At 64.1% G+C, this 25735-nt stretch overlaps 1 protein-coding gene across 3 annotated transcripts in view; it reads right to left on the minus strand.

The window, feature by feature from the left end:
• Window positions 1-25735, minus strand: part of R3HDM2 (R3H domain containing 2) — a 32529-nt gene that overhangs the window by 4646 nt on the left and 2148 nt on the right. The window contains exons 2-17 of one of the 3 annotated variants that reach the window (XM_054177365.1): window positions 12866-13064; window positions 12275-12316; window positions 11745-11831; window positions 10891-11017; window positions 10215-10293; window positions 9820-9879; window positions 8979-9119; window positions 8624-8732; window positions 7923-8000; window positions 6741-6772; window positions 5604-5836; window positions 4256-4434; window positions 2408-2497; window positions 1559-1801; window positions 936-1062; window positions 177-412 (exon numbers count right to left, since the gene is read on the minus strand). In XM_054177365.1, the coding sequence (XP_054033340.1) occupies window positions 177-412; window positions 936-1062; window positions 1559-1801; window positions 2408-2497; window positions 4256-4434; window positions 5604-5836; window positions 6741-6772; window positions 7923-8000; window positions 8624-8732; window positions 8979-9119; window positions 9820-9879; window positions 10215-10293; window positions 10891-11017; window positions 11745-11831; window positions 12275-12316; window positions 12866-13033 (2031 nt within the window). In that variant the 5' untranslated portion in view covers window positions 13034-13064. Of the gene's footprint in view, window positions 1-176; window positions 413-935; window positions 1063-1558; window positions 1802-2407; window positions 2498-4255; window positions 4435-5603; window positions 5837-6740; window positions 6773-7922; window positions 8019-8623; window positions 8733-8978; window positions 9120-9819; window positions 9880-10214; window positions 10294-10890; window positions 11018-11744; window positions 11832-12274; window positions 12317-12865; window positions 13065-25735 lie in introns of all 3 variants that reach the window. The other 2 variants (XM_054177364.1, XM_054177366.1) reach the window with 2 other exon arrangements.

Below are 25735 nucleotides of genomic sequence, written 5' to 3' on the forward strand. Positions count from 1 at the left end.
CAGACATGGCCCACACAGACCCAAGCCTCCCCCAAGCTGCCCAGCATGCAGCATCTTCTCCAGGTGGAGAAGTCTCCCCCCTGGGCTCCAGCGCTCAGGCACAGGACTGGGGCATGGCCTGCACAGCTCAGGGCCCCCCCCAGCCCACCCCCCAGCAGCAAGCAGCTGGTGCCTACCTGGTAGGAAGGCAGTGGAGTGTACTGCACCATCAGGCCTTGCATCTGGCTGCCCACCCCACTCCTCTGGTTGCTGAGCAGCCCTGGGGGCTGTGCCTGCTGCACCCCCATCACACTCTGCATCTGGCCCCCCAGGCTGCTCCTCTGGCTGCTGAGCAGCCCTGGGGGCTGTGCCTGCTGCACCCCCATCACACCTTGGTAGGTCTGCTGCTGGTTGGACATCATTGGCTGTAAACCTGGGGGAAGAGAGCTTCAGTGGAGCAGCTCCACGTGGGGCTCCCACCCTGAGTGGGGCTCCTAAGCCTCCAGGTTTGTGTCCAGTAAAAGCTCAGGTTTGATGCTGAAACTGGGAGCCCCAAATGGTTTGGGGCTCTGAAACAGCTCCCAGGGGGGGCTATAAGGACCAGCAACAGTCTTCAGTGCTGGCATTGTCCCCCAGGGGAGCAGATCAGGGCTCAGACCCTGCCCTTCCTCCTCATCTCTTGCTGGAGAGGCAAAAGGCCTTCCCCTGTGCAGGTGTGAGAAGCCCTGGGGGAAGCTCCTGGCTTTCCCTCCCCCTCACTGCCTGCTCAGGGAGGAGAAAAGGCTCCAGACAGCCTCTGCAGCCAAGGTTCAACCTTCCTGAGTGGAGCCAAGAGGATTCTCCAGCCAGGGAGTCCAGGGAAGAGCAGCCTGGCCCCACGTGGGAGACCCTTGAGAGCCAGCCAGAGCGGCAGGGAAGGGAAGCAGGACCCCTCCCCCCCTTCCCCACCCCCTCACCAGGCTGCTGGGACTGCTGGGGCAGCTGCTGGGAGCGCTGGGAGCTGTAGGCCACTGGGTGACTGAGGGATCGATATTGCTGGCTGGAGCTGGGGTACTGCCCAGGAGGGTAGTAAGAAACCTGAATCTGCAGCATCGGGAGGAGAAGCAGAGGTGAGCAGACAGGAGAGGGGCGCCAGGAACGCTGCTCCCCTCCCCCCGGGCCGGCCCCCGGCCGAAGGGAACCACCCAGGGCTTCGGCTCCGGCCCCTCCGGGAAGCACAGCCCCTGCCCGCCCCCTGCCCAGCCCCTGCCCGCCCCCTGCCCAGCCCCTGCCCGCCCCCTGCCCAGCCCCTGCCCGCCCCCTGCCCGCCCCCTCCCAGCCCCTGCCCGCCCCCTGCCCAGCCCCTCGGCGCAGGAGCACAGCCTCAGCTCAGGGGACGAGGGGGCAGAGACCATCCTGTGCCTGGCAAAGGCTGTGTGCCCCCCTCCCCCGCCGTGACCCATCACAAGGGGGCACAGGAGAAGAGGGGACCCCCTCTCAAGGCCCTGTCCTGGGTGGGGGGCTGCTCTTTGCCTGCCAGCTCTGGGCTGAGGGCTGTGTCCCCCCCCACCCCTCCCCCAAGCCGCCTGCTTGCCCTTACTTGCTGGGGAGGCTGAATGTAGCCCTGGGGCTGCAGCACCTGCTGTGTGGGGGCCGTGTGCCCTGAGGCAGAGTAGTTGGAGGTGGGAATGGGCTGCCCAGGGGGGGCCATGATGAATCCTGGCTGCTGGGGGTGCTGGGAGATGAGGGAGGACTGGAACATGGCCGAGGAAGGGTCCGGGGCCTCGGTGGAGCCCTGGCGGCTGAGGCTGATCTGCCCGAAGGGGTTGCTGAGCTCCTCGGCCTGCAGAGGGGACAAGGGGGGAGGGTGCAGGGGCAGAGCATGAGGGACAGCAGCACGGAGGGCACAGCTCTGCCGAGCAGACTGCAGCCCCTTCTCCCTGCACCGTGTGGCGCTCGCCCCAGATGGCTCCCCAGGGACAAAGAGCATTCTGCAGGGCAGGGGCAGGGGCATGCGAGCTGCTGGGGGGCCCTGGATGCTCAAGCAGACACTGGTGACATGGGGGGGGGGGGGGGGGGGAGTGGGGGTCCCACACAGGCAGAGGTGGCCCCAGCCCAGAGGCCACATCCCCTGGGATCCACCACTCCCGAGCCGGCGGGGCCGAGGCACAGGAGCCGCCCCTGGACCCCAGCGCTGGGCACCAGCCTGGCCCCCTGCTGGAGCTCTGGGCTTGGCATCTGCCACTGCAGTCGGTGCCCAGCCCTGGGCTCCTCCAGGCCTCAGGCTCCCCCCCCCCCCTGCCTGGAACCCCCCCCCAAGAGCCTGCAGGAATCCCAGCCCCGGGCAGGGCAGCGGCCACGCCGTCGCCGGCCAGCGAAAGCTCCACTGACACAAACACAGCACAGGAGGACAACAGAGAAGGTGCAGAAGAGGAGAGGGGGTTTATACCAAGTTGTACTGCTGGGGTGGAGAGACTGGCAAGAGGACTTGGGGGCAGGAGCCTGGAGAGTACTGAACAGGCTGCAGCGCTGGGACCGGCTAAGACCAGCAGAGAAGGGAAGTGGAGGAGGTAGGAGCAGGGTGGGGAGGAGGGGAGGGAGGAGAGAAAGAAGGAACAAGAAGGTTAGTCCAGTGAGCCAGCTGCAGACACGGGGGAGGGGGCAGTGCAGGGGCTGGGAAGCAGGGGGAGCAGCGTGGGGGTGCCCCTGGCTTCGGGCAGGGGTGGCCTGGTCCCCAGAGCAGCTCCTGCCCGGCAGGGACAGTGACACAGCTCCACACAGGCACCAGCAGCAGGAGAGCCACAGGCCCCAGCAGCAGGAGAGCCACAGGCACCAGCAGCAGGAGAGCCACAGGCACCAGCAGCAGGAGAGCCACCTCCCCCAGCACCTCCTGTGTGCCTCTCTCACTCCACTGCCCGCTGGTGGGTGGCACCAGCTGGCAGCTCTCTCTGCAGAGCTTCGAGGCCTTCCCTCCTCAGCCCTGCCTCCTGCAGAGGCCTCTCTGCCTTGGGCACTGCCAGGACCTGCTGCTTGCCTCTTCATGACCAGACCCAACTCAGGCACCACAGAGGGTGCTCTGGGCACTGAACCTCCAAGCACTGGGTTGGATTCCTGCTCACTGATTTGACCTCTGAAGCAGAAGGTGGCAGGGGAGGGGGGGGGACACAAACTCTGCATTTTCAGACCTTTCACCAACAGCCAAACACATGGACAAAAGTTCCTGCAGGACCTCAACCATCAACCAGCCCAAGAGTAGAAAGCAGAACATCAAACCCCAGCAGCACACCATGGTCCTGGAACAACCTCCAGAAGCCTCCAGCTCCTGCCTGGGTCCCCAAACCTCCCACCCAGGGCACTGTGCTCTGTCCCTGCCATGCCACAGCTCCACACAGAGCCAGGAGCTGTCCCTGCTGCTGGTGGAGGTTTGTTTCCTCCTCCTGTTCCAGCCCACTGGAAACATCTGGAGCCACAGAACAGCCCAGCTTGGAAGGGACCTCAGCAGATCATCAGCTTCAACATCTCCTGGGAGAGGGAGCCTGGATGAGGCTACCCAGCACCCTCCCTGGCCAGCCACAGCCTGGAGAGCTCCACTGTGACAGTTCCTTGCTGCAGGACACAAGGGGGAGGAGATGCAGCAGGAAGGGTCCCTCTAACACTCCTAGGCAGGCTGAGGCCCAGAGTGGACAGGGCAGGGCTGTGGACAGGACAGGAAGGTGCTGAGGCCCTTCCCATGTCCCCCACCCAGCTCTGGACCCACTGACCAGGAGGCAGCTTCAGTCTCCAGCCAAAGCCAGCAGCTCTGGGGCTGTGCAGCAGAACACAGCAGGTAGCACTGCACCCTCCAGGGCCTTCCAGAGGCCTCCATCCTCACCACAGCTCTGTGAGGCCAGGGAACACCACCTGGGGTCACTCAGGGAGGGTCTGCAGAATGCACCCAGGCACAGCTCCAGCTCTGGCAGGGGCCAGCCAGGGATTTCAGCACTGGGGACCTCAAACCCAGCTGCTGCTTATGCTGGGCCCAGAACGTGACCCTGCCACCCAGCACAGGGCCACAGGTCCCTTGCCAGGAGGGCTGCTGCCCTGAGCAGATGGAGAAGAGGTTGGCAAGCTGAGATGTGCCACAGCAAAGCCTCTGGAGGGGCTGCCAGTGCCCAGCTGGCAGCAAGTGTGGGTGCTGGGTGCCCTCAGTGGGCAGCTGTGAGCCCAGAGCCCTCTGGGCACAGGCTGCCTCTGCTTATGCCTCCCACCTGTGTGCCCAAGGAGCTGCCCCAGCCCTGGGCACCCTGCAGGGACTCACCTGGGACATCAGGTGGTTGCTGATGGCTGGCTGCTGCTGGGCTGCAGCTGGGAGTCCCTGGGGCTGTGGTGGTGGCTGCTGGGGGGGCTGTGGCTGGGGGGCTGTGCAGGGTAGGAGGCCACGGCTGGGCTGGGAGGAGGCAGATTGGCTGCAGGCTTCAGGGGCACCTAGAACCAAACCTTGAAGAGAGAAAGGCAGGGCAGGGTTGGCCACTGTGAGGGAAGAGAGGCTGGCAGGCTGAAAGCCATTCCCATGGCAGGGGAAGATGGTCAGGAAGGAGCATGCTGGATGCTGCAGGGCAGCCTGCTGGGGAGGGCTCTGCCATCCACTCCTCCAGAACTGAACGGAGCTCTGGAACCAGGGGCTGCTGTTTGCCTGATTCCTGCCTCTGATCTCCTGCACTTCAGCAGCCAACCTCCAGGCACTCTGCTGAGCAGCTCTTGGATCAGCAGCCACGTGCTGCAGGGGGGATGTTCTGCTGCCCAAAGGCTGAGCCCCAGAGCCCTCAGCTCTTCCTCCTCCGCCACAGGAGCAGGAGGGGATGGAGGCTGGGTTTTGGTTTCACCCCCAAGGGAAAACTCCTTTGGGTTTTTCTGTTGTCTTCCCCCAAGATGTTTCTAACACTTCCCCTTACATAAAGCCTGGAGAGCAAAGAGCTTCCTGCTCCCAGGGGAGACCTGGAGGGGGAAGCACAGAAAGAGGGAAAGGAGCAGCCCCTGGCCTGCTCTGCTCTGCATGAGGCTGGGACAGATCCTCAAAGAGCTGCTGCCAGCAGCTGCTGCATCAGCCCTGGAGGCAGCTGCAGGAATCAGAGGGAAGTGCAGCCCTGAGCACAACAGGAGCAGAGCTCAGGGGGCGAGGTTGGAACCTCCAAGCCACAGGATTCATCCCCTGGACATCTGTCCAGCCTGGCAAGGACCCTCTGCAGAGCCCTCCTACCCTCTAACAGATCAACACCTGCCCCCAGCTTGGTGGCAAACTTACTGAGGATCTCCTCATCCAGATCATTGGCACAGGTATTAAAGAGCATGGGGCCCAGCACTGATCCCCGGGGGGGGAGCACCACTGGTGCCTGGCTGCCAGCTGGAGGTGGCACCATTCACCACCACCCTCTGGGCTCAGCCCTCCAGCCAGCTCCTACCCCAGCACAGAGTGCTGCTGTCCAAGCCTTGCTTTCCTCAAAGCTAAAGCAGCTCAGCATTCAGCTCCACCTTTTGCCTGCAGTTTTAATCCTGCCTCTGGACCTCGAAGATCAACAGCTCCAAACCCCTCCCCCTCCCACCAGCCCAGGCTGCGGCAGGCCTCGTCCAGCCCGGGGAGGGGCAGGGGGCGCTGGGGCCGCGGGTACCTGCCCGGGAGGTCCTGCCGGCGGCGCTGCCCTTGGTGCTGCCGCAGCTGTCGCCGCGGGTGAGGATGGAGATGCCGCTGAAGCTGCTGGCCTTGGTGACCGGCGGCCGCAGGCTGCGGGCCGAGCCCTCCGAGTCGGTGCTGCTCCAGGGCCGCGGCTCCAGGGCCTTGGCCTCGCTCTCGGTGCTGCTCTGCCGGCTGCTGCAGGCTCGGCTCAGGCTGTCCCGGGCGCCCCTGCGGGACCAGGAGTCAGAGCACAGGGGCAGCGCCCGGCACGGGCACGGCACGGGGGGCACGGCACGGGGGCTCAGCATGGGGGGCTCAGCCCGGGGGGCTCAGCCCGGGGGGCTCGGCGCAGGGGGATGGCACGGGGGGCTCGGCCTGGGGGCTCAGCATGGGGGGCTCAGCCCTGGGGGCTCGGCGCAGGGGGACAGCACGGGGGGCTAGGCCTGGGGGCTCAGCATGGGGGACACGGCGCGGGGGGCTCAGCTCGGGGGCATGGCGCAAGGGGCTCGGCGTGGGGGGCACGGCCCGGGGTGATGGCATGGGGGGCTCGGTGCAGGGGGCTATGGCACAGGGGCATGGTGCGGGGGACTTGGCCTGGGGGGCACAGTGTGGCATATGGGGCGCGGCACGGGGGGCTCGGCACGGCGCGGGGGGCACGGCGCGGCGCCGGAGGCACAGCCCAGGGGGACAGCACAGGGGGCTCAGGGGCGCAGCCTGGGGGCTCGGCACAGGGGCACAGCACGGGGGACTTGGCCCAGGGGTGGGCACGGCGTGGGGGGCACGGCGTGGGGGGCACGGCGTGGGGGGCACGGCGTGGGGGGCACGGCGTGGGGGGCACGGCTGCCTCCCCTGGCCCCCATCTTTCTTGGGCATGCACTGAAGACCCCAGACCCTGCCAGGCTCCCCTGGCCTTCTCCTCAGCCAGATGCCAGCCCGGAAGACGCCAGGGGGTGAGAGCCTGGCCCCCTGCTAAAGCCCTCCCTGCCACAGGCCTTGGCTGGTGGAGGTCTTGCCAGCCCTGGTGATCAGAGAGCCATGCAAGGGGCTGGGTTGGAAGGGACCCTCAGGATCATGCAGGTGCAGGGAAGCTCTCCTCAGAGAGCTGCCAGCAGTGTCTCTGGGCAGTACTCACCTGCTGTCTGTCAGGTAGCCATTCTGGCCAGTCTGGAGGCATGGAGAAAGACATGGAGGTGGGAGGGGAAGGAGAGAAAAGGGAGGCTTAGTCACTTGGAAAGCAAAACTCAGGCAGTTTCAAAGCAAAGAGGAGCAAAGCACCGGCAGTGCAGGGCCTGAGGCACAGCTCTCACAGCCAGGGCAAAAGGCAGAGGGTTCCAAGCCGGCCCAGCCCCCTCTCTGTGACAGCCACCCCTGCCTCTGGAGGTCTCCAAGCCCCCAGACACAGAGCAAGGCTGAGGAGATGCCCACCCGTGAGTCAGCACCTGCCCTGCTCCCAGGGCTGTGGCAGAGCTGCCTGCTGATGGCTTTGGGCTGTGCATGTGAGACAAGGCCATGGTGAAACTGCCTGACCGCAGCCTTGGCACAGCAGCTGCCCCAGCGTCCTCCTGTGCCAGGCACCTGGCAGTGCCCACCAGCACAAACACAAAGGTGCTGTCCCCAAGACACTGCAAGGCAGCAGGCAAGGAGCTGGACTCTGAACATGATCCATGGCAAATTGGCCCTTGGAATTGTCCCTGATTCCATCGCTTGCCACTTGGCACAGCGAGGGGAGCTGCCTCCAGCTGGCAGACAGCACTCAAGCCAGCAGAGCACAGCAGCCTCTCTGAGCCAGGCATGAGCAGGGACCACAGCTCCAGCTTGGAGGAGCTCCACAGAGGCAGCAGAGATCTCAAGGAAGCCACAACCAAGCTGGACAGAAAACGTTGCTGGGCAACAGGGAGCAGCAGCAGCTCCTCTGCCTGTCCCCACACATCTCTGCCCCCTGAAATGGGGCAGTCTGGGGAGGGAGCAGGAGCTGTGGCTCCTCTAGCTCAGTGCCTTAGGCACAGAATCATGGAATGGTTTGGGGTTGGAAGGGTCCTTGAAGATCTCCCCTGCTCCAGCCCAAAGCCACTGCCTCTCATCCTGTCACTCCAAGCCCTCCCCTGCAGGCCCCTGCGGGTAGCAGAAGGCCACCAGAAGGTCTCCCCCTTCGGGTACTGACCAACCCCTTTGCTGGGAGCTGGAACTCAGGGGCAGGTACCAAGAGCAGCAGGGAGCTTGGAGAAAAGGCAGTGACAGGAGGTGAGCTCCCAGCACAGCCAGGGCCAGCCCCTGCCCCGGGCTGTGGGGGGCTGCAGGTGGGACCCCGGCTCACCTCCCGCGCGAAGATTCGCTCCCGCACCCGCTGGTACTCCTCCTCCCGCTCCTCGATGGATTTGCTCCTTCTCCCATCCTGCAAGGGGAGTCTGATCTGAAGGGACAAACACAGCTCAGGGGTCAGCAGTTGCCAGCAGGAGCAGGGGCAGCAGCCAGCTGCTGGCATTCCCAGGCAGCGCTCTAGGTGGCTGTGGGCACAGCCTCCGCCCCTGGCCCCAGCTGCTGGGCACCGGAATCTGGGGATGGACATCTCCAGAGATCCATGGAAGGGGCTGGGTTGGAAGGGACCTCAAAGATCAGCCAGTTCCACCCACCCAGCCTGGCCTTGAGCACCACTGGGCATCCACAGCCCTTCCAGCAGCACTGCCAGGCCCCAGCTTGACTCACTGCAAGCCCCAGGGAGGGACGGGGGAGATGCTTGGCAAGGCTCCGCTCTGGGGCACTCCCAAGGAGACCTTAGCAAGGGCTTCACCTCAAAGCCTGGCCCAGCCCCCAGGAGACATTCAGGGGGCAGAGAAGGATCCTCCCCACCCCCCTTCCTTAGAATCCACACAAATTCCTCCTGCATTGCCACAGGAGTCTGCCTGGATGCTGCTGCCTGGGTGGGGTGGGAGCTGCTGTTAGAGGTCGCTGCAGGGAGCCCAGAGTTTGGCTCTCACCTTGCAGAGAGCAGGCAGAGCCCCCCCGGGTTACCCTTACCTGGTTGTCATCTCGGTCCATGCTGGCATCATCTCTCTTGAGGATGAACCTCTGTGGGAAGTCTGCACTCTTCTCATCCTTGATGTGCTCAGAGAACCTCTGCTCAGGGCTGCAGGGAGAACCAGGCCTGCTCAGAGAGGCAAAGCCAGGCCCAGAGCTGCCTCTGTAAAACCAGAGCTTTGCAGGGGGTGTGCCAGGGAGGGGCTGAGAGCTCCTGGCCCCAACTCTGAGAACCACTGAGGGCTCAGGAGGGGCTTTGCAAATGAGGGAGGGGGCCCTGCCCTGCTTGTGGAGCTCATCCTGCTCTGTGTGTGGGGAGGGGGGCAGGGCAGGGGAGCCCAGGGGCCCCTCGTACATGCGGGTGCTGCTGGTCTTGTTGATGATCACAGCCTTGCCAGTCTGGTCCACGTTGTGGTCCATGCCAAAGTAGGCAGCCACCCTGTGCAGCAGCATCCTGTGGTATGAGGTCATCTGAGGGAACTTCTTGAACTGGTTGCTGAGGGGAGAAAGCATTGAAGGCCTTGGAACAGATGGCAGCAAGCTGGCACCAGCAGGGCAGAGATGCCAGCTCAGACCGTGCCACCCGCCCCAGCCAGCCACGTGCTGCCCCTCACACTGCCCTGCCACACACAGCTGGGGCTGGCCCAGGGGCTCAGCCCCAAGAGGCCCTGCCTGGAGCAGGAGCAGCTTGTGCAGAGGTGCCCTTGGGGGTGTCTGGGCAGGAACAGGAGCCACCAGCAGTGCTGCTCCCACCCTGGCAGATGCCCTGGCAGAGGAGGTGCTGAGGGGCATGGCTCAGCAGCACACCTGGCAGTCTTGGGTTGAGTCTGATGACCTGGAAGGTTTTTTTCCCAACCAAACCCACTCTGATTCCATCTCCTGTGAATTCTGCCCCTGGTTTCTCTCACCAGGAGGAGCAGCAGGCTGGCACTGATGCCCCTGGCAGTGGCAGTGAAGCTAAAGCAGCTGAGACCCAGCTGAGGTGACACAGAACCCTTGCAGGTGGACACAGGGAGGTGGAGGGGAAGAGGCCTCCCACCCAGCATGCCCCAGAGACCCCCTCCTCCCCTGGGTGCTCTTAACCTCCACACTACCACCCTCTGTTGCTGGGCACACAGCTCATGCCCACTGCTGAGGCTTCAGTGCCAGCTCTGGAGGCCAGTCTCAGGGGGTTTGCCCACCTGGTGCCCACTTACTTGTTGTCACTAATGAACTCCAGGATCTCCTGTTCCAACTTCAGCAGCATCATTCTGTCCCTGCCAAGGACAGAGAAAGGGAGAGGTCACCTTCAGAGACCCAGAGGCAACATCCCCTGCTTGGCAGCCCCCTGCCTGCCCCAGGGGACCCAAAGAGCTGCAGCCAGCAGTGCTCTCAGGCAGGCTGCACACACAGGACCCACTCCAGAGGCCACCTTCCAGCAGCATTCCCTGAATTCCACGAAGCAAACCACACTTCCAGCTACCTTCTGCAGTGTCCTCTCCTCCCCAGCCACACACAAACACTTTTCCCTCCCCTCCCAGGGCCTGCAGAGCCCCAGCCCAGCAGCTCTGCCCTCCCTGCAGCAGGAGGCAGCCACTGCCTGGGCACCCACCGGGGGTTCTTCTTCAGAGTGTTCACCAGGAACTCGTGCAGGTCTATGCCAGTGGAGTCTGTGTACTCCTGGCTGGAATCTGCAACAGCAGCAGCAGCACAGGTTAGCAAAGCAGCACAGCAGGGCAGGCTGAAGGGCAGAGCTGGGAGGCTCCTGCAGGCAGGAGGATGAGGAGGAGGAGGTCCCCACTCCGCCGCTGAGGGAGGGAATTCAGCTTCACCCTCAGCACCAAGGAGAGTCCAGCTCTGAGCCCACCTCTGAGCCCACCTGGTACAAGCTGCACAGGCTGGGTTCAGCTCAGCTGGGCTCAAGCCCAGTTTCTAGCACAGGGGTGACAGGCACTGAGCTCCCTGCAGCCTCCCTCCCCCTGTCACCCTTGGCAGGGGTCATGAAGTCAAATCCAAACTGGAAGCAGAGGTCCACACTGGGCTGCTCTTGGCTTTGCCTCTGCACAGGGGCAAAGCCACCAGGGGACTCTAAGCTCTGCAGAGAGCCTGCAAGGCTCTTGGGAGACAGAGCAATGCCTCCCTCCCTCCCCATGCTTTGCTCCAGAGAGGATGTTCCAGAGGTGAGCTGCTCCTGGCCAGCCAGCAGCAGAGAGCAGCTCTGCTCCTGGCCAGCAGGATGCTCAAGGTGGCCAGGCCAGGACCTGCCCTGTTCAAACCCAGCTCCTGACCTCGAGAAAGCATTTTCCTGGGGCCCTTTTCTTTATTCTTCTCTTTCTCTTCTTTCTCAGCCCCATCCTTTGTGGACTTCTCCTCCTCCTTGTCCGAGGGGCAGCTGACGTGCAGCTGAATGATGTCCTGCCACAAAACAGAGCAGCCTGGGCTGAGCCACTTGGACACTGCCAGGGCTGCAGATGTTGGCAGCTGGGAAGGGACCACGGATTCAGGGGGGATTCAGGTCACAGGTTGGAGACATTTCCTCAGAGAGCAGACAGAGCAGCCCCACTGCCCCCCCAGAAGCCTTGGGCAGGCTCTGAGGGGGCTCCCAGCAGCATTTGTCACTGCTGAAACCCTGCCTTGCCTGGCTCCCCCCAGCACCCAAGCCTCCCCCACAAGCTGATGTTTGCACATCCTGGCCTCAGGGCTGCCTACAGCAGGCAGTTCCTGGCCCTCCCCCCCAGCTGAGGTCTCTGATCTCCCACCACAGCACTAAGCTGCTGACTGCCAGGTGTGGTCCTGCATCAGCTGAAGGGCCACAACCTGAACAGGAGTGAAGGACACTGAGGGGCTGGAGCAGGGCCAGAGAAGGGCAATGGAGCTGGGGAAGGGTCTGAAGAGCAGGGCAGGGGAGGGGGAGCTGGGGGGGATCAGCCTGGAGGAGGCTGAGGAGAGACCTCCTGGCTCTCTGCAAGTCCCTGAGGGAAGGCTGGAGCCAGGTGGGGGCTGGGCTCTGCTCCATAGGATCAAGTGATAGAAGGAGAGGAGAGGGCCTCAAGTTGCCCCAGGGCAGGCTCAGGCTGGACATGAGGAAGAGTTTCTTCCCTGGCAGGGCTGCCAGGCCCAGCCTGCCTCATCCCAGGCTCACCTGGGACTCCAGCAGCCCATCTACGAAGGGGCTCGATGACTCCTCACACACAGCCAAGCTCCTGACCAGCTTGAGCTTTGAATTAGACTGGAGAAGGAACAGAGGGTTAGAGCCAGGGCCCCTCAGCCCAGCAGCCCCAGCTCAGGCTGCTGCACCAAGCCCCTTCTGCAGTCACTCTTCATTAAGGAGGACTTCCAGGCAGCCTCCTGCAGCAAACAGCAGCTTCAGAGGCCCACAGCAGAGGATTTTTTTCCCCCCTCCCTTCAGCCAGGCCTTCTCCAGGCACAAGGACTCCACAAGGCTCTGTGGCCTGATGGCTTTGGGGGCTTTGGGTTGCAGTGCTCAGGGAAAAAAAGTGCTTCAGCCAAACCCTGCCTCCCCCAGGGCCTCCCATGGGGGACAGAGGACAGAGCTGTGCCAGCCAGGCACAGGAGAGCTCAGGTGGAGAGAGGCCTGAGGTGCACAGACCCTGGGGCTGGGATCACAACCCAGCTCCAAGGGCCAGGAGGGGCCAGCAGCAGAGGTCCTACCTTGGCTCTCTTCCTGGCATGTCCATGGCTTGAGGGTCGCCTCTGTGGGGAAGAGAGAGGGGAAGGAGCTGCCTGGGGGGCTGCACACTGCAGGAGAGCTGCAGCAAAGCTCTACCTGGCCAGGAGGGAAGCAGCTGCTCAGAGGGAGGCCTGGAGAGCTGCCAGCCCCCAGCTGGGCCCAGACTGCTTCACAGCCTTCCCAGGGGCTGAACCCAGGTGGAGTTCCCTAAGGGCAGGCTGTGAACAGCACAGCACAGCACAGGTCCCCTTCAGAAGGGAGAGCAACTGGTTTGTGTTTGCCAAGCAGCAGGAGAGGCCCTGGGAGCTGGAGGGAGCTGGAGGGAGCTGGAGGGAGCTGGAGGGAGCTGGAGGGAGCTGGAGGGAGCTGGAGGGAGCTGGAGGGAGCTGGAGGGAGCTGGAGGGAGCTGGAGGGAGCTGGAGGGAGCTGGAGGGAGCTGGAGGGAGCTGGAGGGAGCTGGAGGGAGCTGGAGGGAGCTGGAGGGAGCTGGAGGGAGCTGGAGGGAGCTGGAGGGAGCTGGAGGGAGCTGGAGGGAGCTGGAGGAGAGGCTCGGAGCTCATCTGCAGCCTCACCTGGGACTCCTGGCGCACGCTGACCTCCTCCCCCCCATCCTTCTCCACCTCCTCCTTGCTGGGGGACCTGCAGATGTGTTTGGCTTTGTTCACAGACTCCTCCACCACCTTCTTCTCAGACTCCTTCATTATCTCCAGGGTCTCCTGCGTGGTGTTGCTGTTGGACATCTTCAGAGAGCCACCACGGAGCAAAGGGCACCTGCCAGGGGGGGAGAGGGCAGGAAGGAGTCAGGGCTCAGCTCCCACCTGGAGCACAGGAAGGTTCCAAAGCCCTCAGGACTCCTCTGGGGGCTTCATAAGACCCCAACCCAAGCACTCCAGTGCCAGACACAGCAGCTCCTGCCTCAAAGGGAGCTCCATGGTCATCATCATTTGCTCACAGCCTCCTCAGTGGGAGTCTGCCTGAGGCTGGGGGTGAAACTCTGCCTCCCCCAAATGTTCTGTGCTGCAGGGAACTGCTCCAGCCTCGAGGGCAGGCCAGGAGGATCTGCAGCAGCTTTGGGGAAGCAGAAGGAGGCCCCTGCCCTGCTCTGCTCTGGAAGGGAGGAGCAGGCTCTGTGCAGCTCATTCTCTTTGCAGCAGCTGCCCTGGCCCAGGGCTTTACCCCCAGAGCAGGCAGCTCAGGCAGCCTGGGGCAGGGGGCTCTGCCCCTCAGCCTGCAGCACAGCCCAGGGGGGGGACTCCAGCAGCTCTCCCCTCCCGCTCCAGACGACTCACGGGCAGCCTGCCCTCTCCTGACAGAGCTTCCAGGCCCAGCAGCTCCCTCCAGGAGCTGTCCCTGCACATAAAAGCCACCCAAGGTCTGTGCTGGGGAGCTGCTGGCTGGGATGAATCAGCTCTGCTCCCAGGACAGGCGGCGGAGGCGGCGAGGGGGTGGCAGCCACCAGCGGTGACAGACAGCGGCGTGCGGAGGGGGTGGGAGCTCGGGGGGAGGGGGGGACAGGACTGAGGGACTTGCCAGGGAGGTCACAGAGCTGCAGCAGCTGGGCAGGGCTGGGAGCAGGCTGCAGCAGCACTGCTGTGGCCACTGGGAGCAGGGAAGGGGTTTTACCCTTGCTCTGGGCAGGCCACGGCTGGAATCCTGGGGTCAGCTCTGGGGCCCTCGCTCCAAGAAGGGCTTTGAGGGCTGAGGCAGGGCCAGAGGAGGGCAATGGAGCTGGGGAAGGGTCTGGAGAGCAGGGCTGGGGAGGAGCAGCTGAGGGACCCCAACTCTCTCAGCCTGTCCCCACAGGGGAGGTTCTCCAGCTGCAGCCTCCTGAGCACCCCCCCGGCCCAGCAGGCTGCTCCGGGGTGCTGAGTGCTGGGAGGGGAGCAGGAGAAGGCTTCCCTGGGGCAGTGAAACCCAGGAGAGCAGGCTGGAGGAGTGGGGGGGTGAGGAGGGGGGGGGGGGCAGTGGCCTTTGTCCAGCATCTGAGGGGTTCAGCTCCCCCTCCCCGTGGCAGACTCCGGCCCCAGCAGCCCCCGGCAGGGCTGAGCTGCGGCGATGCTCTCCTGAGCAATTTGCTCATTGGCTTCCAGGTGAGCCAATGGCAGCCCCAGCACCATGGCAACCTCCCTGTCACCAGGAGCAACCCCAGGCCTTGGGGGGGCACTTCCAGTCCCACTCCCCTTCCCCAGCACCACAGGACAAGCAGCAGAGGGGGCGAGGTGCAGAGAGCCTGCTGCCGGCTCTGGGCTCTGCGGACCAGCACCAAGGGACCTCAGAGGCTTCTGAAGCCCCTTCTGGGCCAGGGCAGGGCAGCTGGGAACACCTTTGCTGGGCTCAGGGTTCACCTCCTGTCACCAGAGGCTCTGCTGGTGAGACCAACACAGGCCACAGAGCTCCTTGGGCAGCCTGGAGGTGTCCCTGCTGCCTGGGTTGGACAGGAGGCCCTCCGAGGGTCCCTTCCAACCTGATGCAATCTGGGAGCCCCACAGGATGCACAGCTCCAGAGCCCTTGGAGCACTTCCCTTTCCATCCTGCTGGAGAAACCAGCTCCAGAGCCACCAGGCTGCAGCCAGAGCCAGCACCTGCTCCAGCACTGGAGCCTCAGCAGCACTCAAGCTGCAGCTGAGCCAGCCCAGAGCTCCTGAATGCTCTCCACAGCTTTCTTTTTCTGGTCAGGAGCAGTGGAAGGAAGGGATCCAATTCCTCCCTTCCCTACAGGCTCCCTAGAATCCAAGCCAAAAAATCCCACCAACAGGAGGCCTGCACAGTGCCCAGGCTCCCAGTGCTTAGTCACTGCTTTAAATCTTCCATCTCCACCCCCAGATGACATCAGAGAGGTGAAGCTGTGATGCAGATGGAAGGGTTTGACTCCAGGTGGGAAGGGGGGAAATGACCTTCTGTGAGCCAGGAAGTGCAGGTGGGATGGGAAGGCCTCCAAGTTACCTCTGCAGAGCACCAGGAGCTCTCCTCCCCACAGGACCCTCTCCCAGGAATTCCCAACTCTGCAGAGCCTGAGCAGGCTTCCAGGGTGTCCCTCCCACAGCAATCCTGAGGAGGGCAAAACACCCCCAAGTGAAGCCACCCCCAGCTGGAGGGGGCAGTGGGGAGGCCACAGCTGCCACGCTGGGGGCAGCCTGCTCCAGGGTCTCCTCATCCTCCCTCGTTTCCTCCTCAAGCTCCAGCCTCCATCTCCCTGCTTCCCCCAACCCACTCCCCTGGCCCTGCCACTCCAGGCCCCTGCCTGAAGTCCCTCAGGCAAAGAGGTGGGAGAGGGGAAAAGACAAAGCCGAGCAGCTCCCTGCCAGAGCTGCCTCCTCCATCTCACCCTGCTTCTCCTCTCCCCATCACGAGCTATTCCTGAGCTATTCCTGAGCTATTCCTGGGCTTGTCTGAGGAGCAGGGAACTGCTCCTGTGACGTCAAAGCAGTTTCCCAGCAACAATTACTGAGGGCTGTCCACCACGGGGGTTTCCTGAAAAGCTTGGGAGGCAGCAGCCACCTCCTCTCTGCAGTGGCAGCAGGCACTAGGACAGCAGGGAGCAGCAGCAGCTCTTAACCCTTCCGTGGCTCCCAGGACAACCCCGGCAGGGCTCCCACAGCCCAGTGCCCTCAGAGAGCCCCTGAGCAGAATCCCCTCCCCATCAGGCAGGGCTGGGGACTCCACTGCAAGCAGGCTCAGGACGTGACCCTCTCCTGGCAGCCTCCTGTGCCCTGCCTGCGTCAGAGGAGGAAGCAGCAAGCTGGCAGAGGGAGCCAAGGAATTCCCCAGCACAGGGCAAGCAGCCTGGGGGGGCTGCCACCCCAGGCCCAGAGCACCCCAGCTCCCAGCAGGCCTCCTTGGGAAGAGGGCAGAGAGTGGGGCTGCTGAGCCTGCCTGGATCCCCCTCTGCTTCCCAGGCTGCTGAGCCTGCCTGGATCCCCCTCTGCTTCCCAGGCTGCTGAGCCTGCCTGGATCCCCCTCTGCTTGCCAGGCTGCTGAGCCTGCCTGGATCCCTCTCTGCTTCCCAGGCTGCTGAGCCTGCCTGGAGCCCTCTCTGCTTCCCAGGCTGCTGAGCCTGCCTGGATCCCCCTCTGCTTCCCAGGCTGCTGAGCCTGCCTGGATCCCCCTCTGCTTCCCAGGCTGCTGAGCCTGCCTGGATCCCTCTCTGCTTCCCAGGCTGCTGAGCCTGCCTGGATCCCTCTCTGCTTCCCAGGCTGCTGAGCCTGCCTGGATCCCCCTCTGCTTGACCAGGCTGCTGAGCCTGCCTGGATCCCCCTCTGCTTGACCAGGCTGCTGAGCCTGCCTGGATCCCTCTCTGCTTGCCAGGCTGCTGAGCCTGCCTGGATCCCTCTCTGCTTGCCAGGCTGCTGAGCCTGCCTGGATCCCTCTCTGCTTCCCAGGCTGCTGAGCCTGCCTGGATCCCCCTCTGCTTCCCAGGCTGCTGAGCCTGCCTGGATCCCCCTCTGCTTCCCAGGCTGCTGAGCCTGCCTGGATCCCCCTCTGCTTCCCAGGCTGCTTAGCCTGCCTGGATCCCCCTCTGCTTCCCAGGCTGCTTAGCCTGCCTGGATCCCTCCCTGCTTGCCAGGCTGAGCCTGCCTGGATCCCCCTCTGCTTCCCAGGCTGAGCCTGCCTGGATCCCCCTCTGCTTCCCAGGCTGAGCCTGCCTGGATCCCCCTCTGCTTGCCAGGCTGCTGAGCCTGCTCCTCACTGTGCTGGCAGAGGGCACTGAGCCACTCACCACAGCACAGCCCAGGGGTACTCAGTGAATTCAAGAGGCTGAGGCTGTTTTCCAGGGGGAGGAGAGAGGGGGACACACACCAGGAATTGATTTGATCAAAGAGGAGGAAGTGGTCAGTAAAAGAAATCAACTTGATCCCTGGGCTGCCAGCTGCAGAAGTTGGACTTGGCAGTGCAGGGGGAGCCTGAAGAGCAGGCAGGGAATTCCCTGCCCTCCTTCCCTCGCTGCCTGAGGTGCTCAGCAGGCACTGCAGCAGCTCTCAGGGATCTGGAGGGTCTCTCTGCAGAGCCTCAAGCCACAGGTGATGCTCCCAGCTCCAAAGAGCATTTTAAAGCCGTGGAGGGGAATGAGCCCATGGCACCTGAGCACAGACCCTGCAGCCTGGGAAGTGGCTGCCAGCTCAGGCCCAAGAGAAGCAGCTCCCAGCACTCAGTCTCCAGCAAAGGCAGCAGCACCTCCAGCATCAGAGTTTTGATGCAAGACCAGAGGATGAAGATGTGAGGAGGAGGAGGAGGTAAAGGCAGTCCCAACTCCTAAGTCCACTAAAATTCAGAGCATTTTAAGATGGAGTTGGCATCTCAGTGAACACAAACAGAGAGCTACAGGACACCAAACTGCACAACCCAGCCCCCGGGCAGAGCCAAGCCAGCAGCATCTCCCCTCAGCTGCCCAGCCTCAAACAAGTAAAGCTCCTCAAGGTCTCACCCAGCACAGGAAGGGGGGAGAGGGGGGGGTCTGGGCTCTGCAGGGCAAAGGGCCAGGAGCCAGCTGCACAAGCACCAAGCTGAGAGACACCAGGAGAAGCCAGGAGGCTGTCCTGGGGAAGCCCTCAGTGGCAGGGCAGAGCCGAGCAGGGATTCCCCTGGCGCCCGAGGAGCATCCCCACAGCGGCAGCAAGGAGAGAGCTCAGCTGAGGGCTCTCAGGGAATGGGGCTGCAGAGCTGCAGCTTCAGCTCAGCACCATCTTAAATTAACCCCAGCCAGCAGCAATCCCCCCAGGAAGCACAGAGCAGCTCTGGCTGCAGGAGCCCTTCGAGATCACCGGCCCAGAGGAACGCCGCCAGGACCCCAGCCCTCAGCACTGCCTCGCATCTACCCCTGGTCTGTGTCCTGCAGAGGATGGGGGGGGAAGGAGGGGAAGAGATCCAGGCAGAGGCAAAGCAAAGTCTCTGGCCAGATCCTTCTCCCTGGCCAGGTCCTTCTCCAGCCCTACAAACCTGCAGCCCACCCCCCGCTGGACTCACCGTGGAGCTTGGGCACTCTCAGGTCATCTGCTTGCTGCTGCCAGCGAAGCCTTCATGGCCACCACCGGGGCAAGGACTGCTGCCAAGACACCACAGCTCCTCAGCTCTGCCCCAGCAGCGAGGCAGGGACCTCTGCTGCCGCCACAGCCAGAGCAGAGCCAGCCTGAGCGGCTCTGAGCGGCGGCTCCGAGGCAGAGCAGAGCCCAGCTGCTCGCAGGGATGTCACAGAGAGCTCTGCCAATAGCCACATGCACAGCCCCCCTCCTGCTCCCATTCAAACACTTCAATGGAGCTGCCTCCGCACCGCCCTGGGAAGGCTTTAAAGACACAGCAGCCAGCCCCTGCCAGGCAGCAGCTCGGAGGGAAGGGGAGGAGGAGAGGAGAGGAGAGGCAGCACAGCACAGCGAGCAGCAGCAGCAGCTCCCCAGAGCTCCCCCGAGCTCGGAGCCTGCAGGACACCCAGAGCACAGCCAGGCTTCACCCTGCCCCCCGCTGCCACCCTGCCTGCCAGCAGCTTCCCTGCAGAGCTGAGGCTGAGCTGAGTGCGGCCAGCAGGGCAGGGGAAGGTCTCCTCCTCTGCTCTGCCCTGCTGAGGCCACAGCTGGAGGACTGGAGCCAGGTCTGGGCTGCCCAGAGGGACAAGGAGAGAGTCCAGTGGAGGCTGGGCAGATGCTGAGGGGCCTGGGGCAGCTCTGGGAGGAGCAAAGGCTGAGAGCCCTGGGGCTGAGAGCCTGGAGGAGAGCAGCCCCAGAGGGGAGCTGAGCAATGCTCAGCACCCAGCCCAATGCTCAGCACCCAGCCCAATGCTCAGCACCCAGCCCAACCCCCTGCCAGGGCAGGGTCACCTGGAGAGGGTCACACAGGAACACATCCAGGTGGGTCTGGAGTGACTCCAGAGGTGGAGACTCCACCACCTCCCTGGGCAGCCTGCTCCAGGCTTCCAGCACCCTTCAGTTCCAGAAGTTCCTCCTCATGTCTGATGGAACTTCTGCTGCTCCACTCTGTGCCCCTTGCCCTGTCCCTGGGCACCACTGGCACAAGCCTGGCCCCATCCTGCTGCCCCCCACCCCTGAGGCATTGATCAGCAGTGGTGAGACCCCCCCTCCCCCCCCCAGGCTGCTGTGCTCCAGCTCCCCAGCCCCAACTCAGCCTTTCCTCACCAGAGGTGCTCCAGTGCCCTCAGCACCTTTGCTGCCCCCTCTGCAGGATGAGGCCTTCAGCTGAGCTCTCAGGCTCTGCTCTGAGTGTCTGTGCTGCACAGTGAGCCCTGAGGGGCAGCACAGTGCCTGCAGCAGCTCCCTGGCTGGCTCAGCAGGAGCCCAGCCTGGACACCCCTGCCCCTGGCTCAGAGTGTGCTCAGAGTGACTCCCTGTGGCAGCTGAACCCTGCCAGGCTGCCAGCTCCTGCCTGGGAGGAGGTGAAGAGCTCAGCAGCAGGGTTCCCCCTCTTTAACTCAGCTGCTTTGGGTTTGTTTCTTCCTGGCACCTCAGCAGGCCTCTGGAGCTGCAAACCTGGAGGTCTGATCCCTGAAGGAGCTCCAGCAGCTACTTTGCAAAGGAAGCAGCAGTGGGACAGAGGAGCTGAGCTCCAGCAGCAGTGCTCCAGGGCTGCCTGCCTGTGCCAAGGGTCTCTGCTCCACACAGAGCCTTCAAACCTCCACAAAACCCACAGAGAACTTCCTCCTGCTGAGGAGCATCTGCTGCACTTCAGCCTGGCCTCATGCAGGGCAGCTGCTGGCACCTCTGCTGCAGGGGCAAGCTCAGTACTGAAACAGGAAGGAACTTTAGGTGCTGGCAGAACAAGAACAGGCTGCCCAGGCAGGCTGTGGCTGCCTCCTCCCTGGAGGTGCTCAAGGCCAGGCTGGATGAGGCCTGGAGCAGCCTGGGGCTGGTGGGAGGGGTCCCTGCCCATGGCAGAGGGCTGGAGCTGGGGGGATCTTGAAGGTCCCTTCCAGCCCAACCCATTCCATGAAGCTATGACTCAATGAAGATGCTCAGGACCCTCTGGTGAGCCCCCAGGGCCAGCTCTTAGCTGTGAGATGGAAGGGGAAGCAAAGCAGCTCCAGCAGCTGAGCCTCCAGCCTGGTCTCTAGCAGAGTCCTGGCAGATGGCACAGCAGGGGCAGGTTCCCAGGGAGAAATTCAGCCCTAGGACACCAAGGGCCCAGCTGGAGCCCTCCAAACCCAGACACAGACAGAATGGCTTGGAAGGGACCTTCAGGATCATCCAGGGGCAGGGACACCTCCCACTGGCCCAGGCTGCTCAAGGCTGCAGGCAGCAGCCTGTGAGCCAGAGGATTTCCTAAGCTGCAGCTTTCTCCTTAGGTAGGGACACAGCAAATCCTGGGCTGGAGGAGGAGGAGGAGGAGGAGAAAGAGTGAGTCAGCCCTGGCAGCAGGCTGGACAAAGCCCTGGGGAGGGGGCTGCAGCCTCTCACTCTCCATTCACTGAGCTCTGGTGTGTGAGAGCTGCATGCAGCAGAAGTAGGTCAGTGGAAGCAGGGCAGAGGAAATGCAGAGCTCCAGGTCCTGTCTGTGCTGCCAGCTTGTGCCCAGCACCGAGACAGAGCAGCAGGAGCAGAGCCACCCCCCAGCCAGGGCAGACGTGGGGCAGGGCAGAGGGCACAGCAGAGGCGCTGAGGGCACCGGGGCACCTCTGGGGAGCAAAGGCTGAGCCGGGGCTGGGGAGCTGGAGCACAGCAGCCTGAGGAGGGTCTCACTGCTGCTGATAGACACCTCTGGGGTGGGGGGCAGGGGGGATGGGGCCAGGCTTGTGCCAGTGGCAGCCCCAGCAGAAGGGGCAGGGGGAGAAATGAAGTCCTGTGACACCACACCGCCGGGGCGGCACCGGCCGCTGACCCAGGAGCTCTGAGTCAGCCTCAGCCATGCCCACAGCCTCTGCTGCTGCCCTCTCCCTGGCACGTGCCCCTGTGCTCACGTGGGGAGCTGTCTCTGTGCCAGGCTGGCTCCAAGCACTGGGGATTTCATTTGTTTCCCAGGGGCCCTGCGCTGAGCCCAGGAGCTGCAGGCACAGCAACCACCCCCAGCCCTGCCTGCCCCAGCAGGGAGAGCATCACACACACAGAGAGCTCCTGCACAGCTCCTGCCTGCTCCTGCCTGCTCCTGCACAGCTCCTGCCTGCTCCTGCACAGCTCCTGCCTGCTCCTGCCTGCTCCTGCACAGCTCCTGCCTGCTCCTGGCTGCTCCTGCACAGCTCCTGCCTGCTCCTGCACAGCTCCTGCCTGCTCCTGGCTGCTCCTGCACAGCTCCTGCCTGCTCCTGGCTGCTCCTGGCTGCTCCTGCACAGCTCCTGCCTGCTCCTGCACAGCTCCTGCCTGCTCCTGCCTGCTCCTGCCTGCTCCTGCACAGCTCCTGCCTGCTCCTGCACAGCTCCTGCCTGCTCCTGCCTGCTCCTGCACAGCTCCTGCCTGCTCCTGGCTGCTCCTGGCTGCTCCTGCACAGCTCCTGCCTGCTCCTGGCTGCTCCTGCACAGCTCCTGCCTGCTCCTGCACAGCTCCTGCACAGCTCCTGGCTGCTCCTGCACAGCTCCTGGCTGCTCCTGGCTGCTCCTGCACAGCTCCTGGCTGCTCCTGCACAGCTCCTGCCTGCTCCTGCACAGCTCCTGCCTGCTCCTGGCTGCTCCTGCACAGCTCCTGGCTGCTCCTGCACAGCTCCTGCCTGCTCCTGGCTGCTCCTGCACAGCTCCTGCCTGCTCCTGCACAGCTCCTGCCTGCTCCTGGCTGCTCCTGCACAGCTCCTGCCTGCTCCTGGCTGCTCCTGGCTGCTCCTGCACAGCTCCTGCCTGCTCCTGCACAGCTCCTGCACAGCTCCTGGCTGCTCCTGCACAGCTCCTGCCTGCTCCTGCCTGCTCCTGCACAGCTCCTGCACAGCTCCTGCCTGCTCCTGCACAGCTCCTGCCTGCTCCTGCACAGCTCCTGCCTGCTCCTGCACAGCTCCTGCACAGCTCCTGCCTGCTCCTGGCTGCTCCTGCACAGCTCCTGCCTGCTCCTGGCTGCTCCTGCCTGCTCCTGCCTGCTCCTGCACAGCTCCTGCCTGCTCCTGCACAGCTCCTGGCTGCTCCTGCACAGCTCCTGGCTGCTCCTGCCTGCTCCTGCACAGCTCCTGCCTGCTCCTGCACAGCTCCTGCCTGCTCCTGCACAGCTCCTGCCTGCTCCTGCACAGCTCCTGGCTGCTCCTGCACAGCTCCTGCCTGCTCCTGCACAGCTCCTGCCTGCTCCTGGCTGCTCCTGCACAGCTCCTGGCTGCTCCTGCACAGCTCCTGCACAGCTCCTGGCTGCTCCTGCCTGCTCCTGCCTGCTCCTGCACAGCTCCTGCACAGCTCCTGGCTGCTCCTGCACAGCTCCTGCCTGCTCCTGCACAGCTCCTGCACAGCTCCTGGCTGTTCCTGCACAGCTCCTGGCTGCTCCTGCACAGCTCCTGGCTGCTCCTGCACAGCTCCTGCCTGCTCCTGCACAGCTCCTGCCTGCTCCTGCACAGCTCCTGCACAGCTCCTGGCTGCTCCTGCCTGCTCCTGCACAGCTCCTGGCTGCTCCTGCACAGCTCCTGCCTGCTCCTGCCTGCTCCTGCACAGCTCCTGCACAGCTCCTGGCTGCTCCTGCCTGCTCCTGCACAGCTCCTGCCTGCTCCTGCACAGCTCCTGCCTGCTCCTGCACAGCTCCTGGCTGCTCCTGCACAGCTCCTGCACAGCTCCTGCACAGCTCCTGCCTGCTCCTGCCTGCTCCTGCACAGCTCCTGGCTGCTCCTGGCTGCTCCTGCACAGCTCCTGCCTGCTCCTGGCTGCTCCTGCACAGCTCCTGCCTGCTCCTGCCTGCTCCTGCACAGCTCCTGCCTGCTCCTGCACAGCTCCTGCCTGCTCCTGCCCAGCTCCTGCCTGCTCCTGCACAGCTCCTGCCTGCTCCTGCACAGCTCCTGCCTGCTCCTGGCTGCTCCTGCACAGCTCCTGGCTGCTCCTGGCTGCTCCTGCACAGCTCCTGGCTGCTCCTGCACAGCTCCTGGCTGCTCCTGCACAGCTCCTGGCTGCTCCTGCACAGCTCCTGCCTGCTCCTGCACAGCTCCTGCCTGCTCCTGGCTGCTCCTGCACAGCTCCTGCCTGCTCCTGCACAGCTCCTGCCTGCTCCTGCACAGCTCCTGCCTGCTCCTGGCTGCTCCTGCACAGCTCCTGCCTGCTCCTGCACAGCTCCTGCCTGCTCCTGCACAGCTCCTGCCTGCTCCTGCACAGCTCCTGCACAGCTCCTGGCTGCTCCTGACTGCTCCTGCACAGCTCCTGCCTGCTCCTGCACAGCTCCTGCCTGCTCCTGCACAGCTCCTGCCTGCTCCTGCACAGCTCCTGCCTGCTCCTGCACAGCTCCTGGCTGCTCCTGACTGCTCCTGCACAGCTCCTGCCTGCTCCTGCACAGCTCCTGCCTGCTCCTGCACAGCTCCTGCACAGCTCCTGCACAGCTCCTGGCTGCTCCTGCACAGCTCCTGGCTGCTCCTGCACAGCTCCTGCCTGCTCCTGCACAGCTCCTGCCTGCTCCTGCACAGCTCCTGGCTACTCCTGCACAGCTCCTGGCTACTCCTGCCTGCTCCTGCACAGCTCCTGCCTGCTCCTGCACAGCTCCTGCACCACTGAACCACCCCACAGGGCTGGGCTGGCAGGGACCTCCAAGATCCCCCAGCCCCAACCCCCTGCCAGGGGCAGGGACACCTCCCACCAGCCCCAGGCTGCTCCAGGCCTCATCCAGCCCTGGCCTTCAACACCTCCAGGCAGGAGGCAGCCACAGCCTCCCTGGGCAGCCTGCTCCAGCGTCTCCCCACCCTCACTGGAATGAATTTCCTCCCCCTCTCCAGTCTCACTCTGCCCTCCCCCAGCTCAAAGCCGTTGCTCCTGGTCCTGGCACTCCCAGCCCTTCTCAGAGTCCATCCCCAGCCTCCTTGCAGCCTCCTTCACCCCTCTCCAAAGGAAGACCACCAGGGTTTGACATGAACCCAATCTGTCAATGGCTCAGGACAGACACGTGGGCAGTGAGGAGCAGGGGGGGAACCCTAAGCAGGCTCCATTCAGCTCCAGAGCCTGATAAATAATTCAGGAGCAGAAATGCTGCAATCCAGAGCGCAGCACAGCTTAAAAATAGAGCAGGAGCAGTGCCAGGGGAGGGATGGGAGAGGAGCTGGCAGGTGGCATGGAGCACAGCACGTGTGGCACCAGGCTGGGCAGCTCCAGGAGGCTGCAGCAACCCAGCTCCAGCTCCAGCTCGGCCCAGCACGGGGAGGCTGGAAGGGACCTCTGGAGCTCCCCCAGGGCCACAATGGCCAGGGGAGGGGGGTGGAAGCTCTCCAGAGCAGGAGACTCCAGCATGCCCAGAGCCTCCAAGAGAGGCCAGCTCCTGAGACACAGCCAAGCCCTCCTGCGGTGCAGAGGCTGCCGTGCCCGAGCTCAGCTGAGGAGCAGCCAGGATCTCAGCGATGGCAAAGCAAGAGGGAGGGCAAAACTTCATTACAGCAACACAGGAGAGCTGCTCTGAGGAGGCTGCAGCTGCCCACACTCAATCAGCAGCACCAAAATTCGCCGGGAGGCAGCGGTGACTCAGCCTGCAGCACCCAGAGCTCGCCTGTGCTCCCCATCCAGAAGCGATCCGGGCTGGGGACGGAGCCAGGCATGCGCCAGGCAGGGGAATCCCGGCGCCGCCGGAGGCAGCCCCAGCCCTGCCCCCAGCCCTGCCCACACCGGCATGGAAATGCCTCTGCCGCGGGCAGGCAGCGGGGCCCGGGGGCTCCCGGCGCTCACAAAGCCAACCGGGCACCGGGGAGGCCACCCCTGGAACCCTGGGGTCGGCTCTGGCCGCCTCGCTCCGAGGAGGACCTTGAGTGTCTGGAGCAGGGCAAGGGAGCTGGGGAAGGGTCTGGGGAGCAGCAGCTGAGGGAGCTGGGGGCGGGGGGGGATTCAGCCTGGAGGAGGCTGAGGGGAGACCTCCTGGATCTCTGCAAGTGCCTGAAGGAGGCTGGAGCCAGGTGGGGTTGGGCTCTGGCTCCCCGGTCTCAGGTGATGGAGGAAACAGCAACGAAACGGTGCCAGGGGAGGGCTGGGGAACCACCTCTGACCTGCAGGCTGCCCAGAGAGGAGGAGGCTGCTGCCCCATCCCTGGAACCCTCCCAGGGCAGGTTGGGTGAGGCTCTGAGCAGCCTGCTCCAGCCGGGGGTGTCCCTGCTGCGTGCAGGGGGGGAGAAGATCCTCTGAAAGGTCCTCCCCAGCCCAAAGCAGGCTGGGACCCTCCATCAAATTCAACCCAAAAAGGAAGCTCAGGCTGCAGCCAGCCCCACAGGAAGAATTTCTTTTTCTTCTCTGATGATGATTATTTTTTTAACTGGAGGATTTCTCCCCCTTGCACTCCGAAAAGGGGGGGGGGGGGGGGGGGGGGGGGGGGAGGGGGTTAGAAATAGCAGCACTGGCAGGGGTTTAAATTTAGCAGCACAAATGGCATCGC

The sequence above is a fragment of the Dryobates pubescens genome, chromosome 40, assembly GCF_014839835.1.
Source record: "Dryobates pubescens isolate bDryPub1 chromosome 40, bDryPub1.pri, whole genome shotgun sequence".
NCBI lineage: Eukaryota > Metazoa > Chordata > Aves > Piciformes > Picidae > Dryobates > Dryobates pubescens.